Below are 19,588 nucleotides of genomic sequence, written 5' to 3'. Positions count from 1 at the left end.
AAGTAGTGACTGCTCTCATGGAGGCGTCATCAGCCAATGGAACAGCCCTTACACAGAGTGGTGCGGCAGGAGGGATGGGCAGCTCAGGGCTAACAGGGAAACGCTGCATTGAGGACCGTGCGACTTTCGACAAGCGCTTGCGTTTCAGTGTCCGTCAAACTGAAAGTGCATACCGTTACAGGGACATTGTAGTTAAGAAACAAGACGGCTTTACACACATTCTTTTCTCTACTAAAACCACAGAGAACAACTCATTGAATCCTGATGTAAGTGTAAATATATCAAATGCTGTATCACAAAATTACATTTTAGAAATAAATCTCCTTTCAGTTCACACCATAATGTATAGAAATTGTCTCAAGTATTCTGATATTTGAGTGCTTTTACAAGAATCTTCTCTCTCCCAGTAGAAAACATTCATTCTCTGAATTGGTTTGGCTTGACTCTAACTGGCCCGTGCTGAATGTGTTTGTCAGGTAATGAAGGAGGTTCAGAGTGCCATGGCCACAGCTGCAGCTGATGACAGTAAACTTGTGCTACTAAGCGCTGTGGGAAGCGTGTTTTGCTTTGGTCTCGACTTCATTTACTTCATCAGACGGCTCACAGATGACAGGAAAAAAGAAAGCATCAAAATGGCAGAGACAATCAGGTAAAAAAAATCTAACCAGAGAGATTAGAGATGTATTAAGAGGTATTTTATCAGATTTCAGTTGTAAATATTTGAACTCCAGTAATATATGGCTGTATAATATAAGTGTTTTCTCTGGTCCCCAGAACATTTGTCAACACCTTCATTCAGTTCAAGAAGCCCATCATTGCTGCTGTGAATGGACCTGCTATTGGGCTTGGAGCGTCTATTTTGCCATTGTGTGATGTAATCTGGGCCAATGAGAAGGCTTGGTTCCAGACTCCTTACACAACTTTTGGTCAAACCCCAGATGCCTGTTCCTCCGTAACATTCCCTCTCATCATGGGAGTAGCCTCGGTCAGTATATGAATAGTATGGTTCTGCATTAAACACTTGTTAAAGCTTATTATACCTTAATATACAATTTACTGTATTTACTATGAGGATGTGACATTTGCAGATTAATGGAATATGCCAGGTTTATTCCAGAATTTGTGGCATAATGTTGATACCACAAAAAATTTTCAACACATCCCTCCTTTAAAAAATAAAATAAAATCGAGGTTACAGTGAAGCACTTACAATGGACGTAAATGGGGCCAATTTAAACTTATTTTAATTTGATAAAAACACCTACAATAATTCTTCTTTTAAAACTTGTGTATTTGAGTTTTTATTGTCATTTTTACTGTCGTTTTAGAGTTTACGGCTTTGTAATAAATGTCAACAAAGCTGTAAATTTGGATATAACTTCACACAAAAAGTTAGTAAGTGATTTTATCACACTGAAATCATGTTAACATGCATATTGTTTTTGTCTTGTGGTTATACTTTTGAAATAGTGAATATTTTAATGTTTATGGATTGGCCCATTCACTTCCATTGTAAGTGCCTCAATGTAACCCAGATTTTTGTTCTTTTTTTAAATTTTATATATATATATATATATATATATATATATATATATAAAATGAGGGACCAGTTGTAATTTTTCTTTTTTTTTTTGTAATCAACATTAAGCTTAATCAACAATGCTTAGGATCATTGTTCTGGTTCTCTACCTTCTGCTTTTGTATCAGTTTTCAATTTGTGTACTTGATTGGCAATAGAAATGTACATTTATATCTTATGCCAAAGCATATGAAACTTACAAAGAACATACCTAAAGTTAAAGGGTAAAAAATACAGAATGAATACTAAATACTAATAAAAAAAAGTTGTAGAAGCAATAGTAATATTGGACAAAAGTACTAATAAAAATTAAGGGACCTGGGTAGCTCGGGGAGTAAAGACGGCGACTACCACACCTGGATTCGCAAGTACGAATCCAGGGTGTGCTGAGTGACTCCAGCCAGATCTCCTCATAAACCAAATTGGCCTGGTTGCTAGGGAGGGTAGAGTCACATGGGGTAACCTCCTCATGGACTTGGTGAGTTGTGCATGGAATAGCGTGAAGACTCCACATGCACTGTGTCTCCCTGGTAACGCGATCAACAAGCCACGTGATAAGATGTGCGGATTGACTGTCTCAGACGCGGAGGCAACTGAGATTAGTCCTCCGCCTCCCGGATTGAGGTGAATCACTATGCTACCACGAGGACCTAGAGCACATTGGGAACTGGGCATTCCAAATTGGGGGAAAAAAAAAATTATATAATAAAAGGTAAAAGCACAAAAGTTTGGCGAGAGATACGGTTTACCTAAATAGACCAATTTTTTTTTCCTCACTTATTGTTTCATTTCTTTTCCTTATGCTCTTCTCTATTATTCTGTCACTTTAGGCAAATGAAATGTTATTGAGTGGGAGGAAGCTGACAGCCCAGGAGGCTTGTGCCAAAGGACTGGTGTCTCAGGTTCTGTGGCCAGGGACCTTCAGACAGGAAGTCATGGTTCGCATTAAGGAGCTAGTATCTTGTAATTCAGTTGTAAGTCATCTTTTTCATGTGGTTTGTTTTTTTGTATCACATTTTCTTAAACGGAGCATACATCCACACCCCTCTCATCCTTTCATTTTGTTTGTTTTTTGCTTCAATGGGCCCTCATTTAGTGATCATGCACATTTGATCCTCAAACACTCTTTCTAGATATAAATTGATTTAAATCATTTTTATGCCCTGACGTTTTCCTTTTAAACCCTTATTAGACTTCTGATTAATTTAAGTAATTTGTATTAAAGGAATATTCTGGATTTAATATCAATTCAGTTCAATCGTGTCCCTCCTTTTCTTATGAAAAATTAAATAAATCTGGGTTAGAGGCACTTACAATGGAAATGAATGGGACCGTAAAAGTTAAAATACTCACCGTTAGCCACAAGACCTAAACAATGTGCATGTTAACATTATTTTAATGTGATAAAATCACTTACTAACATTTTCTGTCTTAAGTTATTGCCAATTTTACAATATTGTTGCCATGACAATGTAATGTCAACAAACCCTAAAACGACTGTAAAAATTATGATTTAACGTTAAAGCTCCAATATTACATGAGGTTTTATGGAAGATTTAATGCAAGTGCTTTAATCAAATGTTTTTCATTGTAAGTGCCACATTGTATCTTTGATTTGTTTTTTTTAAGAATTGGAGGAACGAGCCAACATTATTATGATATGATTGATGATATGATTATTAGTGATAATCAACATTATGCCACAAATGCTGTCGACTGAGCTTCTATTGAAACCAGAATATTCCTTTAAAAGGATAATTAACCTAAAAATTAGAATTCTGTCATAATTTCCTCACGCTCATGTTTCAAACCCATATTACATGTGTTATTACATATTTCTTCAGTATAACAAAATATGATGTTAGACAGAATGTTCACTATTCCTCAGTCACTATTCACTTTCATTGAATTCAAGAAATAATCAAAGAAAGTCAAGGGTGACAAAGGGTGAGTGAATGATGACAGAATTTTCATTTTGGGGTGAAATATCCCTTTAAAGATAATTTGTGTAATATTTTCTAAAACAATGCACTTCTGTTAAAATTCACAATGCATCCACATCCATAAGTCATGTGCCGTTTCTTTTTCTTATTTTTTTCCCCCTTCATTTTATTTTGTTTTCATGGCGTCGCTGCTGGCCACACTGAAGGTTCTGCGCGAGTCCAAAGCGCTGGTGCGGAACGTTAACCGGGCCGCCCTGGAGCAGGCCAACGAGAGGGAATGTGAGGCACTTAAGAGGGTCTGGGGCTCTTCTCAGGGCATGGACTCCATACTCAAATATCTCCAGAAGAAAATCGATGAATTCTAAGTCGTTAAAATGTCCTGCGGATGTAAAAATCTACATTTTCATCTGCAGACACATTATCAAGTGCCTGATGTTGATGCCAGAGTTGATTTATTAAGACAAGGATTGTCAGTGTTGAATCTTCATTGCAAACGTTTTTAGTAGGATTGTGATGGGAAAAACACGACGTGTTCTAACCCACATTCGCCTTCGTCCAGGGTGCATTTCCTTTTTATCAAACTGCAAGAAAGCAGCATCTCTTTCTGCTACACTTGATAATGAACTTAATACAAAGTTTGTGATACATATTGCACGTCTTTTCTTTCTGTGCAGAAAGAATAATCTGTCCTTCTCTTGCCTTCATGTAAATTCCTGTCATCCTTTGACTCTAGCTCTGTTCTATCAGGACTGGCCTCAATAATATGACTCGTCTAAATATGACACAGTCCTGAATTTCTTTGTCATATGTAATATGGTTTGGATTATTTCTTTAACCCGCCTCTAATGAAGATTTGAATGAGTTACAGTTTTGCATTTGTGTATGTACGCGTGCCTCAGTTTGATCTCTGTTAAAGGGATAGTTCACCTAAAATGGTCATCATTTACTTACCCTTAAGTTCTTCCAAACCTATATGACTATCTTTCGTAGAACATAAAATGGGATGTTAGGCCCAAAGTTGGCCTCAGTCACCATTCACTTTCATTGTGTGGAAAATAAATAAGCAATAAAAATGAATAGTGACTGAGGTTGTCGTTCTGCCTAACATCTCCTTTTGTGTGCCACAGGTGAGAGAAAGTTGTACTTTTTTGGAACAAATAATTTAATTTTTCTTTGGGGGTTAACTTCCCCCAAAACGGGCCATTATTAGAATCAAGCCTTTCGTAAGCAGTAGGCTATTCTTTAGTAGGTACTTTTATTACATAGTCTTTGTAACTGTAAATGTCTTGGTAAAGGAATAGTTCACTCAAAAATGACAATTCTCATAATTGACTCACCCTTATGCCATCTTGGATGTGTATGACTTTCTTCAGCAGAACACAACTGAAGATTTTTTTGAAACATATTTCAGCTCTTTAGGTCCACACAATGCAAGTGAATGGGTGCCAATATTTTGAAGCTCCAGAAATCTTATATGTCCACAAAAGTAATCCATATCACTCCAGTGGTTAAATCAATGTCTTCAGAAGCGATTTGATAGATGTGGGTCAGTGTTTACTATAAAATCTCCACTTTAACATTTTTCTTGTGATTCACATTCTTCATGTAAACGCCCCTTACTGGGCAGGGAGAAGAATCTTTTGCAAAAATTCACTTCAATATTAATCTGTTTCTCACCCACACCTATCATGTCACTTTTGAAGATATGGATTTAACCACTGGAGTCATGTGGATTCATTTAATGCTGACTTAATGTGGTTTTTGGAACGTCCAGATTTTGACACTCATTCACTTGCATTGTATGGACCTACAGAGGTAATATATTCTTCTAAAAATCTTAATTTGTGTTCTGCAGAAGAAAGCCAGTCACATATCTGGGATGGCATAAGGGTGAGTAAATGATGAGAGAATTTTCATTTTTGGGTGAACTATCCTTTTAACCTTGATTATTCTGAAAGATCTTCAGCACTGACATCGGTAAGCCTTTTGTAGTCATTTTGCCTTTATGAATGGATACTCCCCTTTGCCTAATGTTGTGGCAACATCAATGCCTGTGTAAGTCATTGATGGCAATACAATTATTATGCAAATGATTAGGAATTTGGCATCAGTGCTGCTACAGCATCAATTTAAGCAGACCTGACTGAGCTTACTAATGCTTAAAAAGTCTTACATGAACATGACTATGCTCAGTTTAAATTGGCCATAACATTCAAGTGAACAAAATATAAACAAGTTAATGTGGATTTGCAAGGTTCTGGCTTAACTAACAGGAATTAAGTTATTTGTACCAAAGTTAACTTTTGTACATTTTGCTGGTTTAATTTGAATATTTTTAGATTACAAACAATTTGCTTTGGAGTAAAAATATACCACCAAATATTTTGATGTAAATGTTGATACATTTTTCTAATTTAATATTAATAACTTATAATGACAAATGTAATGAGTTATATTCCTCATTTGAGTCAATTAAGAATGCTGGTATTTTGAACCTGCATACTTCTGTTCTGCTGACTCGAACAGATTGGACTGCTGTGTCATTAGAAGAGTCCTGGACATTAATCGTCCATCCCTAAGGGAAGATCCTACTGAAATCAGTGTTGTCTTATCCACTAGAATGCCCACTAGCTAGTATGCACTATTATTGGATGGCAGATGCTTTCTTTTTTTATAATAATGGAGGGTGGGTTTGAAGTAGGTTGAGAAATATGGGTTCTGAGAATAACAAAACTGCATCCTGACCATGTATCACGCAAATACAACAATATCATTTTAAAAGTGTTAACAAATACCTGCAGAAATATCTACAGTTGATCCTCAGTTTTTCCACAGTCTGAAAATCCTACCTGTAAAAATCATGATTTTGTTCAGCACTGAAACAGTCAGCTGCAGTCCAGTCACTCGTTTTAAAAATCTAGTGAAAAAACAACATTCCTAGAACAGATATTTATGCACCATTTCTTAATGTCCAACTCCTGGTTACAATTGGTCTCACTTAAAAACTTGAAACAATCCACTATTTCATTGTAATAAGTTTAGCTCAGCCCCAGCCATAAAATGTGTAAATTATATATACACTGTTAATTCTATGTAGTATTTATTGACTATAGATAGTTTGCTGCAGTGGTTCTTTAACATCACATAATAGAGGGTCCTGTATGTTTTCCCTTCCCAAATGGTTGTGCAAAATATATTCTTGTTTACAGAATTGTATTTATGATTGTGAGAATAGAATTGTTTTCATTCTTGCTATTAAACTTATTGAATGGTTTAGTTATTTTAATTAGAACAATGTGACAGGTTATATTTCATTATGAAATGTATCATAACATTATTCCTAAATAATGTCTTTATATTTTAAAATCTCAAATATTTATGTAATATCTTGTTTGGCTTATTGACTGATGGTGGAAAATGGATCCCATGAGTTTGATCTGTGGTCATTGTTAACAACTGTTAATAATCCTAGAAGAAACAACAGCTTCTAATTTAATCAGCACAGCTTTGCTTTTAAGTTTAAAATAGTTTAGTTATTTTAAGCCACTATTTCAGGTAAACACACACTCTATTCATTGTTGTTTTAGCAGATTTTATTCTGGATTCAGTGTGTTGTAAACAGTTGCAGTCTCCACATCTGAAGAGAACATTGAAATATCTTTGTTCTAGTCACTTCACTGACAAAAGTATATATTTTTTTCTTGTTCAACATTATCTACCCCACCTACCTAACATAGCTGTACATATGAATTCTGCCTTTAGTCTCAAATGCTGGTAAAATTTGAATTTTATATATATATATATATATATATATATATATATATATATATATATATATATATATATATATATATATATATATAAATCTCGGCAAAGCTTATTTCTTGTAGTTGATCTTATACTAAATGCTATAAATTGTACAATCTGTAAAGATATTTTTTAGATTTCTGAACATTTAACAGCTGTGAAAAACTGGTCAAAATAAATTATACTATACATCCTTTCACCCATGTCTGTCCTGAATTAAATTTTTACCACAAACTTAGAAAGGAAAAACTGTACATTTTACATGTAAAGAAATTGCTTGTAACTACAACTGGTGATGAATAAAAAAAAAAAAAAAAAAAAGAGAGAGGTCCGCTATTTGAAATATCAGGTATGTTAGGGTGGGCAGCCATCTTGGGCACCAGTAGCCATGTGTAACCAATAGTCCTGATTCTTGAAGCAAACAAAATTGTAGAAGTTTTCACCACCTTTCAGAAATCCGTGTTCTGCAGTCCCCCATGACACTGGACTGTCCATAAATCCATGCACAGTGAGTGAAAGCCATGGTGTAAACTTCGGTTCATCGAAATATTGCCTGAGTGATCCGAAAAATAAACAGCTTGTAAGTTTTTTTTTTTTTTTTATCCCCTTTTCTATGAATTTGGAATGCCACCCACCTAGTAGGTCCTCATGGTGGAGCGGGTGGCGGAGGACAAGTCTCAGTTGCCTCCGCTTCTGAGATAGTCAATCCGTGCATCTTGTCACGTGGCTCGCTGTGCATAACACCACGGAGACTCACTGCATGTGGAGGCTCATGCTACTCCGCAATCCACGCACAACTTACCACGCACCCCACTGAGATTGAGAACCACTAATCGCGACCACGAGGAGGTTATCCCATGTGACTCTAACCTCCCTAGCAAACGGGCCAATTTGGTTGCTTGGGAGACCTAGCTGGAATCATTCAGCACACATTGGATTCGAACTTGCGACTCCAAGGGTGGTAGTCATTGTCATTACTCGCTGAGCTACCAGGCTCCCCAGCTTGTAAGTTTTAAATATCCTTTGCTTGGTCGGATTGTGAGAAAGCATCGATGCAAGTTGTGACAGCAATATTCTGGTCATACCTGAGTTCTTGCAGGAGTACAGACACATCCTCAGGAGATATAAAGCCAGTAATTGTGCACAACAGGGCTTGACTGACAGAGCTCTGGGGGTCTGGACAAACATACGAAGACAGGAAACTGTCTGCTGCATTTTCACTGAAATGATACAAGTTGAATCTTAAGAAATAGTCATACACACAGAGCTTGTTTAAATAGTTTGATGCCATTTAATTCTTGTGAAACAGTCACTGCAATGAATGGAGTACAACAAACCAATATGTGTATTTGACAGATGACAATTTTAAAGGTATAGTTCATTCAGAAATGAAAATTCTCATTTACTCACATGCCATTGCAGATGTTTATGACTTCTGCTGAATGACAATGAAGATTTTTTGAATAATATTTCAGCACTGTAGGTCCATACAATGGAAGTGAATGGTGGGCAGACCTTTCAAGTTCTGAATAATCTCATAAAGGCAGCATAAAAGTAATCTGTAACTCCAGTGGTTAAATCCATGTCTTCAGAAGCGATATGATAGATGTGGGTGAGAAACAGATCAATATTGAAGTCCTTTTTTACTCCGATGTGAAAGTGAAACTAAACAGGCACCACATGTGACTTTCAGTTGTGAAAGTGAAGGATTTAACCACTGGAGTCTTATGAATTACTTTGGTTTCCTTTATGTGCTTTTTGGACCTTCAAAATTCTGGCCACCATTCACTTGCATTGTGTTGACCTACAGAGCTGAGATATACTTATAAAATATTTGTTTGTGTTCAGCAGAAGAAAGTACACATCTGGAAAGGCACAAGAGTGAATCAATTTGAGAATTTTAAATTCTTGGGTGAATTAAACCTTTAAGGCCAATCCACACCACCCATTAAACACAGATGAATCAGTGTGTTAACCCTAATGGTGTTTGTTAGAAAAGAGTGAATATGAGCCAATTAAGTATATTTAATATTTCATGTGTATATGCAGCAGGAAAATGACAAAACGCCTGCAAACTATACTTGTGGCTATACTTTTGAAACAGTGAGTATTTTAATGTTGACTGGCTGGCCCCACTGGAACCCAGATTTTTGCTTTTTCTTTTTTAAGAAAAGGAGGTACAAGTCAAAACAAATTTTTGTGGTAATCAATATAACATGCCACAAATGCTGTTGATTATGCTTAACTATATGTATTGAACCCGGAACACTCCTTTAATGTGGATGTGGCCTTAGAATGTTTGAAATGTTGGTGTGTGCTGGGGAAGTGTGAACCAGTCCTTTAAAGAAAACCGCATGATAACTGAAATTTAACATGTCAAAGATTATTCATCTTGCTCACCAATTTATGTCCAGGTTGACTGCACCAAGCCACTCCAAAAAGTGATGTGGATTACATGACAGTGTAGTTCCTTGTAAATCTGATGGGTAAAGTATAGGGCACTGTAGATTTTTCAGGGTTTGACTGCTAAAAGCAGGCTTGTGTTCAACATGTGTATACTGGGACAACAGCTGGTAAATTGTCTTATCATCATCGGCACCTGAAAAGGTGACAAATCCAAAATGTTAAGCCTCTAATAGGTACAAGTATGGACTATGGAGACAGCAACCTACATTGGATTAAATACTTGGCAAAAACCTGTGTTGTGTTTAGTTAAAAGGAAGTCATATCTGAGTGGCAGTCTGTCCTTTAAACTTGACAGAACCCGTTGGTATCTTTTGGTGCCTGGGACCAAGGTTTTGTCTGTGAGGTCCAGAGTAACGACTGCAAAAGAAAGGTGTTTTTATAACTGTAATCTGTTTTCAGTGCACTAACCAATTCTATTTCTCCGAACTATAAAATATGACATTCACTTCTTGCTGAGAGAGACAGCAAGCATAGACATTTACCATATCTCATAGCCTTTTTGTGATTGTACAGTGATGGTCGCCCCTCCAAACCAAGTTGTTCATACGTGTCTTTATCTAGGGACAAAATTAACTGACCTGGGGATGACAGACATACACACATCAGTTATTACAATGCAAAATTACAAGTCATGATTTATTACAATATATGGAGAGGTTTCAAAGATCCAAACTACAAACATGTACAGTATGTTGTCTATTGGATCATCTTACTCACCACTGGACAGAAGTGCAACAGTATTGTCTTCATCGATTTTGGTGTTGTAAGAGAGAGCATAGAAGTTTCCTGTGTAAAAAGACATACATATCCAGTTCAATAGCAAAGAGGCAACATGAAAGACATTTACAAAAGCTCAGATGGCAACAATTCCTACCTTTCTTTATAACCATTTCAAGGAATGTTTCTTGTAGTAGTTCATGAACCGGTAGATCGCGCACTAAATAATAAGGGCTGAAATTGTTGATCACTCTGGAGATATCAGCAGGCAGGATTGCACATTCGGGTATCAGTAAAGAGATCTATGGAGACAGCCAGCCAGAGAAAGAGTCATGTCGAAAATATAGCGATTAATTATTCATCTGAGCAGAGAACAGATATTATATTATGTTACTGTTTAAATTCACCTTGCAATTGAAGCTATGCTTCGACACGTGGCTGTCGTGCCGAGATTTTTCATTTAAGAAATTTGATTTCTCGCACACCAGCAAGCTTCTCGAACACTTCTCCAGCTCTGGCGACATTCTGATATCTAAGAAGGTAAGTCTAAATTTGTATTACATTCTAAACCGATCTCCTTCGTTCTCTTGGTTTAAATTGCCGTTGGAAAATGTTTTACACAAATGTGGTAGCGACTTGGCTTGTCGCATACGTTTGACGTCAGTTCCTACACACAGGCTCCAGTGTTGCCAACTTAGCAATTTTGTTGCTAGATTTAGCAACTTTTCATACTACCCTAGCAACTGTTTTTTCAAAAAGCACCTAGCAACAAATTTAGCAATTTTTTAAAAAGATTTGGCAACTTTTAGCAACTTTTGGAAAGTGACTCTAATCCAAACAACACACGGCAAGGGCGTGGTGAGCTGGTACCTGCTTACGTCGGGGCAAGGGCACCACAACTTCCAATAGGAAAATTAAACTGCAGTAGCCACCGTTCAACCTGAACAGGGCAGCACTCAGACGTTTTTACACCATATATTGTAGAATTAAAACACTTTATACCCAAATGTAAAAAAATGTATTTCAACAAAATTACTTGAATAAATGAACAGCATTAATAAAGCCCCAGTCTTACAGATCATTAACTAAAAAAAGTTGTTTTAGGGTTTAGTTACCCTTTAAGATAGCTGTGGAAATGTGAAAACAGGAAGACAAAAGACAACGAGCGCAGGGGCGGGGCTACATAAGGTCTATATAGCCAGGACACAGAGGCTGCGCGGGCAGGCAGCTTGCAAAAATTTATGACATCAAAAAACATTGTGCTACAGCAAAGCATATAAATCAAAACCATATAACCCTGCAAAGCAGTCTACATTACCGCAGCTAGTTACGAAAGTGGATAACTCCAAAAGTGCAGAAGCTACTATGGTAATGTTCATTGCAGAACACTGTTCACCGCTAGCATGCGACCATTTAGGTATGACTTGCAAAGCTGCCTTTTCAGATTCTGTTGCAGCAACAAACTTCCAAATGCACCGCACCAAGTGCACAGAAATGATTAAGGGAGTATTGGCTCCTTATTTTCTGAAAAGGATAACATCAGATGTGGGGGATGAGAGGTTCAGTCTCCTTTTGGATGAGTCCACTGATGTCAGTGTCTCAAAATACCTGGCTGTGGTGATTCCGTATTTTAGTGCTAAAAAAAGAACAATTGTGTCCACATTTCTTGGGCTGGTTGAATTGGAGGCGGCGATGCCAGATCAATAGCAAAGGCAATAGTTGAGTTTCTTCAAAAGTGTAGCCTTAAAAAGGAGAATCTTCAGGGTATTGGCACTGATAATGTGTCTGTGATGACTGGGGTGCACAATGGCATACACAAGACTTTAAAGGAAGAATGTGCTTTGCCCAATTTGGTACTCATCCGCTGTGTGTGCCATTCTTTACAATTGGCTGTCAGTGCAGCATCCAAAGAAACCATCCCTAGATGTGTTGAATACTTAATCAGGGAAACCTACAACTGGTTTTCTATTTCCCCAGAACGGCGAGAGGCATACAAAGCAGTGTATGCCACCATTAATTGAAAAAGTGTTGTTTGAATTACTTTTACAAATGCTGTGTGTGTGTATTTCAAATAATATCTACGTATTACATAATGGCGTAGTTTTGCGTTGGGATTACGTAATGACGTCATAGCGCAATGACGTCACAACGTCATTTAGCAACTTTTAGCAACAAATCGACCTGCCTTTAGCAACTTCCGCTGAAAATTAGTTGGCAACACTGCACACAGCAGGATTATAAAAGTTTTTTCAGATGAATATCTTGTTAAAACTTAAGTGGCTGCAAATGTTTATATGTAATGTTGTTAGATTTAGTTTGTATTTCCTTCAGCGTTTTTCTAAGAATGGGTGGAATTCACTTTCTTCACAAGTGTGACTGATTTCTCCAAACTATTCACTGATAGTGCTCAAACTGTTGGTGATTCCATCAACAAGTCTCATTATTTTGGAAATGGGCACACAAACAATTTTATCCCCCACAATACTCCTATCTGTAATAACAAGTATATTTTATATAGAAACAAATCTCTATTTTATGATGATTGGTTTAGTAGAAATATCTGGTCAGACTAAATTGATGATAATGTTAACACTTTAGATTACAATGCTTTCACTTTAAAACACGGATTTGCCTGCCATCCAAAAACATTCTTCACTGTTATTAATGCAATACCTTCTGGTATAAAAATGATAATGAGATGTTCCCTTTCTTATCCAAAAGTTACTGCAGTTCTTCCCTCTTTATATATCTGTGATATTGAATTTAAGATTAAACAATACCTAATCAAATCAAATTCCTTTATTATCACTCAACCATATACAAAGTGCAACAGTGGGTGAAAGTCTGGAGTGCAGTTCAGAGTGATGAGACATATACCAATTTCAATAAACATCAGATTTACACAACACAATTTACATATCTAGTATGCACATAATTACACACAAAACAATATACAAATCATAATGAACAATGTACAGTATACAATAAAAATAGTATATATAAAATATACAGTAGGTTGTATTGTGCTGTATTGAGATTAAGACTGGCGATTGATAGTCAGTTGCCAGTGTGTTAAGAGAGAATATAATTTTTGACAGTCCAGTGTGAGATTAATAAAGTGCAGTGCAGTATATGCACTAACAAATACAAAAGACATGTTATAATCAAAACTTGCTATCCTTAATCAAATTTTAAGAAATAAATTAGATCATATACTTGATCAAAATAAGGTAAAATATTTTAGAACAGCCCATTTAAGATTTCCTCTTCCCCCAAAGCAAAACACACTTCAAAATATTAAATTCTTCTAATACATTCCTAAATCTAAAATCTAATCTTGAAAAAGTGCCTTGTCATTTCTGTAATTGCTCTTATGAAGATACAGAACATATATTTTTTCCGTGCAATTTCAGTGCCTTTTGGAGAGCATTACAGGATTGGCTAGAAAAAGATGTTGTTGCTGATGCTTTCACTTTCAGCTTACAAAATATAATGTATGGGATAATCAAAGACTGCCATGTTTGGTTTTATTTGATTAATAACATTATAATATTGCCAAAAACAATTATACATAATGTAGATTCCTTAAATCCCCTCTATGTTTATTATATTCAGAAATTAATTATAACACTTTTCAGAAGCCCTTACAAAAATAAAAAGTCAAAATTCAACAAAACTGTTTGATATTGTAATGTATAATTTACTGTAGAAATGATTCTGCCCCCATTTTCTTCCTTTTTCATCTGTCTTGTATTTAATCTGGTTCTGATGTGTTGAGCCCTCCATATCAGTTTCTTGACTATTTATACCATTCTGTTGTAATCATACTTTGTATTTAATAAAAAATAAATAAACAAAAGTTTATTTAGGGAAAACAAAATTTTTATAGCTTTTGTTAGCTACATTTGATATTAATAAGCACAAATGTGCACACTTAACCCCAACTGTTCTTTTTTTCATTGTAGAATTGGAAAATTATTTGCAATCTTTAAGGCTGTTAAATAACAAAGTCCAAAGCTTGTGTAAGGTATGATGATATGTTCACAAATCCCCCTTAAATGATGTAACTTTTATAAGTGTTACAATGCTATGCTTGTGCTACTTTAGCCTACATGTTCGTGTAAACTTTACTGTTTAAATAATAATAAATAAATAAAAGTTTATTCAGACAACAATAAATGCCCGTTCTCGTTCTGAGCTAGCAAAACTAGAAACTGAACTAAGAGAGGGTATTTTTAGAAGGAAATGTGTTCATCTTTTTTCCCCCCGTTATGTTTTTGTTTATATACTATCCAAACTTTATTGGGCCATATAAGCCCCATATCGCAGTTATCATTATAAACGTTAGTATAGAATAGCCTACTTTGTTAAATTAACACCGTGTTGTGATATGTGCAATGTAATCTTGAACTTTCCCCTGGCCATTCGACTGGTTTCTTTTGGAATATTATGACAGTAAAACTGACTCCCCTGCGTTGCGTCATAAAAAAGTGTAAACAGTTCCATGGTCATACAGATGTGTTCACTCGCTGTCAAGTGCGCACAAGCTAAGTTCGTCATCGTGTTTTAGCATTAGACAATGATTGACAGCGCGTATTTTGGATAATTAAATACGAGTACACAAAGATTAGATCCTCTTTACGAGCGTTTTCACCATTAGAATTATTAGGGTACAACGGGGCAAAAGTTTCCTTTGATTTTATTTTCTCCAAAAACACTTAATAGATTTGGGAGAAATATTTTTGTTGGGTTATTGTGTTTATAGAATAGACTACTTGAAATGTTATGCAAATGATGTCTTCGAAATTATAGGAAATCGTGCACCCTTTTCTGATGTAGTTATTTTGAGTAAGATTTATCTTAATTTTTTTACTCGATAAAGCAACTTGCTGTCTCAAAATGATTTGCATTAGTTGACAAATTGTGCACTAGCTATTGCTCCTATCTACACAATTTCATTTTAAACCCCCTGGGGGCCAAAGGTGTTTGTGGGGTAAAAGGATCCCTCTCCACCTTAAAAAAAACGGAATTTTTATCAAAATAACCTTCCATTATTATTATTTTTACTCAAAGAATGATGCTCCTTCGACATTCAATAAAACTAAATAAAAAATATATATATATCTTGATACATTTTGTGACCAGAAAAATGCAACATTTTACTTAAGTTGTGCCTTTAGAACCGCTATAGGGCCTACCTCTTTAATATAATTATGTAATTATATTAGAATTTTGTATGTTTTTTAAGCTTATATAGGCCTATATATATATATATATATAAATAAAACAGTTTTTCTTTTTAAATGTCCAGTAGTATATTCACAATGGCTTCATTAGATTGGTTGTCGTCATCAATTTGTTTTCACAGACAAGCGACGTTGTTGTGACGCAACTGTATGCTCACATTGTATTTGACAAGAATCTTCCTTACGTAAAGAGTACAAGTCCAGTACTCATTTAAGAGACTTTTTGGTTCTCAGTTTTCGGGATCATGAATACAGATGGAGAGCAAGCAGAGGCGTACGGCGCGAGTTCTAATCCGGACGACACCGATGAAAGACGGTCTGAACTGAAACACGCAACAAAAAATGACAAAACTGATAGACGAAGAGCAAAATCCCTGCCTGTATATTCAGATGAATCTTCACTCAAGGATCTCCGTAGAAAGAGGGTCCAGTTTGCAGACACGATGGGGCTAAACTTGGCAATTGTGCGTCACTTTGACATCTCCGATTATGCAAATGAAACGTGTAATGTATCTGGACTCCAGAGTTACCCTCCAACACATTACCTGGTGTCAGCACTTAAATTTGCACGTTTAGTACCAACTTTTAATAAGTCTGTTAGTTCGGTAGAACTGCTTCTAAAAACACGCCGTCTGGGAGTTGCACTGGAGAGTGTCACAACCGGTTCTGAAGTGAAAGGTGTTATAAGAGTCATGCCCAGTAACGAAAGAAGAGAAGTTGGCATCAGGTACACTTCAAATAACTGGCTGACATTTTCCGATATACAGGCTGACCTAAAACTGGATGAAGAAAACGTGCTAAAATGGGAACAGTTTGAATTTACGTTGCACGCACCCTGTTTTGACACAGATTCATCAGTGCATTTCGCAGTGTTTTGTCGGGCTAATCATAGGGAATACTGGGACAATAATGATGGACAGAACTACACCTTAAGGATTCAGACCGATTGACAACCCAAGTCATTACTTGACAGAATGTCATGGTGCAATGATCAGGAATGAAGTTCAATAAAGTTAACTTGACTTTTGACTTGCACTAATAATCAATATTTGTAATAAAAGCTTTCTAAATCACTAAACAGTTTATCCATGCATTGCACAAAATTACGTATTCAGTTATTAATCATGTTTACATTGAAACGATAAGGCAACACTGACCTCTTATTATTTGTATACCATTTATTTGTTGAAAAATAATTGCATCAACATAAATTAAATGTACAGTTTACTCTGATATACATTACAATTTTACGATATGTATTTTATGGGCTTCAACACAGATTCTTCTTCCCTAGAGCATGATATACACAGTATGAGCAGTGTTTTTGGTGCTGAAGAGAATTCCTATAAAGGTCCTTAATTATAATTCACGCTCCTCAACAATAGTCTTCTGTGCATTATACAGCTGGCCAATGGATACCTGTGAAACATGGTTGAGAGATACATTAAGATGAAGAACCTTATAAGAAACATTGACGATACTCTATGCAAAATATCCTGAAGCATTACTTGCCTGTCTCTTGATTGTTGCCAGATTCTCTCTAGCTTGATTTATTAGCATATCAAGTGTTTTGGGGTTGTCAACCTGAAGGTTCTCCCTGAAGCCATCTTTCACTCTGCGAAGTGCATATGTTCTGAAAGCAACCAGTAAATGGTCTTTTACAGTAATTGTTCTCAACCAGTGGGCCTCCAAGGGACCCCACAAGATCCCACTGACTTAAAGGGATAGTTCACCCAGAAATGAAAATCCCATCCCAGATGTGTATGACTTTCTTTCTTCAGCAGAACACAAATGAAGATTTTTTTTTTTCAGATATATTCCATAAAATACAAGTGAATGGTGACCAGAACTTTAAAGGTCCAGAAAGGACATAAAGGCAGCATAAAAGTAATCCACCAGTGCTTAAATCCATGTCTTCAGAAGCGATATGATAGGTGTGGGTGAAAAACAGATCAATAGTTGAGTCCATTTTACTATAAATTCTCGTCCCTGCCCAGGAGGTGGTGACATGCACAAAGAATGCGAATCACCAAAAACAAATGAAGAATTTGAAAGTGAAAGTGGAGATTTATATTAAATATTGATTTGTTTCTCACCCACACCTATCACTTGAGACAACTGAAGATATTGATTTAATTAATGGAGTCTTAAGAATTACTTTTATGCTGCCATTATATGCTTTTTGAAGCTTCAAAGGTCTGGATACCATTCACTTTTATTGTATGGACCTACAGAGATGAAATATTCTTCTAAAAATCTTTATTTGTATTCTGCAGATGAAAGCCATACAAATCTGGGATTGCATGAGGGTGAGTAAATTATTAGATTATTGTTTTTTTAATTTGGGGTAAACCTTTATTGACTTAAATCACAAAAACGACTTACAGAAATTTAAATTAAGTAATATATTATTTAACTTTCTATAATAAATCTACAAATGCTAAGAACAGCTAAAAATCTAGATGTACAACATGTAAACTGGCATCATATTTCTTATTTGAAATCAAGAACCCTCCTTTCAGCAACTGCGTTTTATGAAGACAGTTCTCGAAACCTCTGGAATCACAAAATGTATTATTTGAGAACCACTGTTCACATAAAAATGGAAAATAAAATGTTCGTTATATAACGAAGGAACACTGCGTTTTTAACCCTTACCAAAAAAGAGGCTAGTTGTAGTGCCAACAATACATTGATGGTGTACAGATGCTAACAATGATACTTTGATGTGTACCATAATGTCCATGGTACTGACATGGTACTCAAAGTTTTACAATTGTACTACAATTTACTTATAGAAATAGGCTACCGACGTTTGGTTGTTGAAATAAAAGGTTACTGTACATTTGTCTGGTGTAGTAGCCTATATAATATTTCGAGATAATTGTAGAGGACAGATTAAACCTTCAAGACGTACCTATAATTATACGAGGGGAATTCTTTACTCTCTTTCATAAGCATCCTGTAGAGTGAAATCACTTGAGCCCTGCTGCACGACGCCATGTTGAATAATTTAGTGTTTGTTTTTTTCTCGTGTTGCAAAGCGCTAGTTGATGCGATAGACCGCCATCTAATGTAAGGAGCTGAAAAGTGGAACACTGTGTACATTCCTCCTATGGAGGACAAAACATGCAAAAAATAATAAATAAATGTAATAATAAGAAAATAAATAAAGGAATAAATGTCTTGATAAAACAAATATAATTTGTTTTTATTTAAAGTTATTCCTGAATTTAGTTTTGTATGACTTTTTTCCTTTATTATTTTCTCTTTTTATTTGTATTCTTTAAAAAAAATTATTCTTCCATTTGTTTTTGTTTTTTTATTATTTATTTATGCATTCATTTATTTTTATATTTATTTATTCCCACATGTATTTATTTCTATAGTTAAATATTCCCACATTTATTTATTTTTGTATTTATTCTTACATTTCTGTCTCTTGTATGATAATTATGTGGGCGGGTCCTGCTTACCATTGGTTTATCTTAAATTGAAGCTTGACTTGTTTTGATGCGAGGTTAGGTCATAGCCATATCATGTAAACTATAGCTATTTGTGGCGCTAAAATCATAAGAGCTTAAGTCAATCCAAGATTTATTGGTTATACTTAAATCACAAAATAAATGTGGAGCTGTTTCTTCAACAGATCCACAAAATGAGCAAGTTTCATAAATTATATGATTTGTCCTTTTCTCTTTTTTATGTGTATAGCCAATTACTTGATATTTTGATGTCCGCAAATCCATACTATTGATTTCTGTTGTTATGATTGTTCATTGTAAAAGATACAACCATGCTTCATTTCCCTGTTCATTTATGCATGTATG

General features: G+C 35.5%; 3 protein-coding genes across 4 annotated transcripts in view; 1 reads left to right on the top strand and 2 right to left on the bottom strand.

The window, feature by feature from the left end:
• Positions 1-7,320, top strand: part of LOC127649820 (chromodomain Y-like protein) — a 36,428-nt gene extending 29,108 nt beyond the window's left edge. The window contains exons 3-7 of one of the 2 annotated variants that reach the window (XM_052135089.1): positions 7-266; positions 477-649; positions 775-985; positions 2,410-2,553; positions 3,729-7,320. In XM_052135089.1, coding sequence (XP_051991049.1) covers positions 7-266; positions 477-649; positions 775-985; positions 2,410-2,553; positions 3,729-3,887 — 947 coding nt within the window. In that variant the 3' untranslated portion in view covers positions 3,888-7,320. Of the gene's footprint in view, positions 1-3; positions 267-476; positions 650-774; positions 986-2,409; positions 2,554-3,728 lie in introns of both variants that reach the window. The other variant, XM_052135088.1, reaches the window with a different exon arrangement.
• A 59-nt stretch (positions 7,321-7,379) lies between these two features.
• rpp40 (ribonuclease P/MRP 40 subunit) lies at positions 7,380-11,332 on the bottom strand. The gene is made up of 8 exons (XM_052134539.1): positions 10,920-11,332; positions 10,670-10,814; positions 10,513-10,581; positions 10,278-10,373; positions 10,027-10,152; positions 9,730-9,928; positions 8,415-8,549; positions 7,380-7,882 (listed from the first exon to the last, which is right to left on the bottom strand). The coding sequence occupies exons 1-8, from the start codon at positions 11,034-11,036 to the stop codon at positions 7,684-7,686; spliced, it is 1,086 nt and encodes a 361-aa protein (XP_051990499.1). The 5' UTR covers positions 11,037-11,332; the 3' UTR covers positions 7,380-7,683.
• Positions 11,333-16,963: 5,631 nt separating this feature from the next.
• On the bottom strand, positions 16,964-18,800 carry LOC127649491 (LYR motif-containing protein 4). The gene is made up of 3 exons (XM_052134605.1): positions 18,676-18,800; positions 17,271-17,391; positions 16,964-17,177 (listed from the first exon to the last, which is right to left on the bottom strand). Exons 1-3 carry the CDS (start codon positions 18,759-18,761, stop codon positions 17,118-17,120), a joined length of 267 nt encoding a protein of 88 aa, XP_051990565.1. The 5' UTR covers positions 18,762-18,800; the 3' UTR covers positions 16,964-17,117.
• Between the last annotated feature and the right edge of the window lie 788 nt (positions 18,801-19,588).

Source organism: Xyrauchen texanus, chromosome 9 (genome assembly GCF_025860055.1).
Source record: "Xyrauchen texanus isolate HMW12.3.18 chromosome 9, RBS_HiC_50CHRs, whole genome shotgun sequence".
Lineage (NCBI taxonomy): Eukaryota > Metazoa > Chordata > Actinopteri > Cypriniformes > Catostomidae > Xyrauchen > Xyrauchen texanus.
This window is presented reverse-complemented; position numbering and strand designations above follow the sequence as displayed.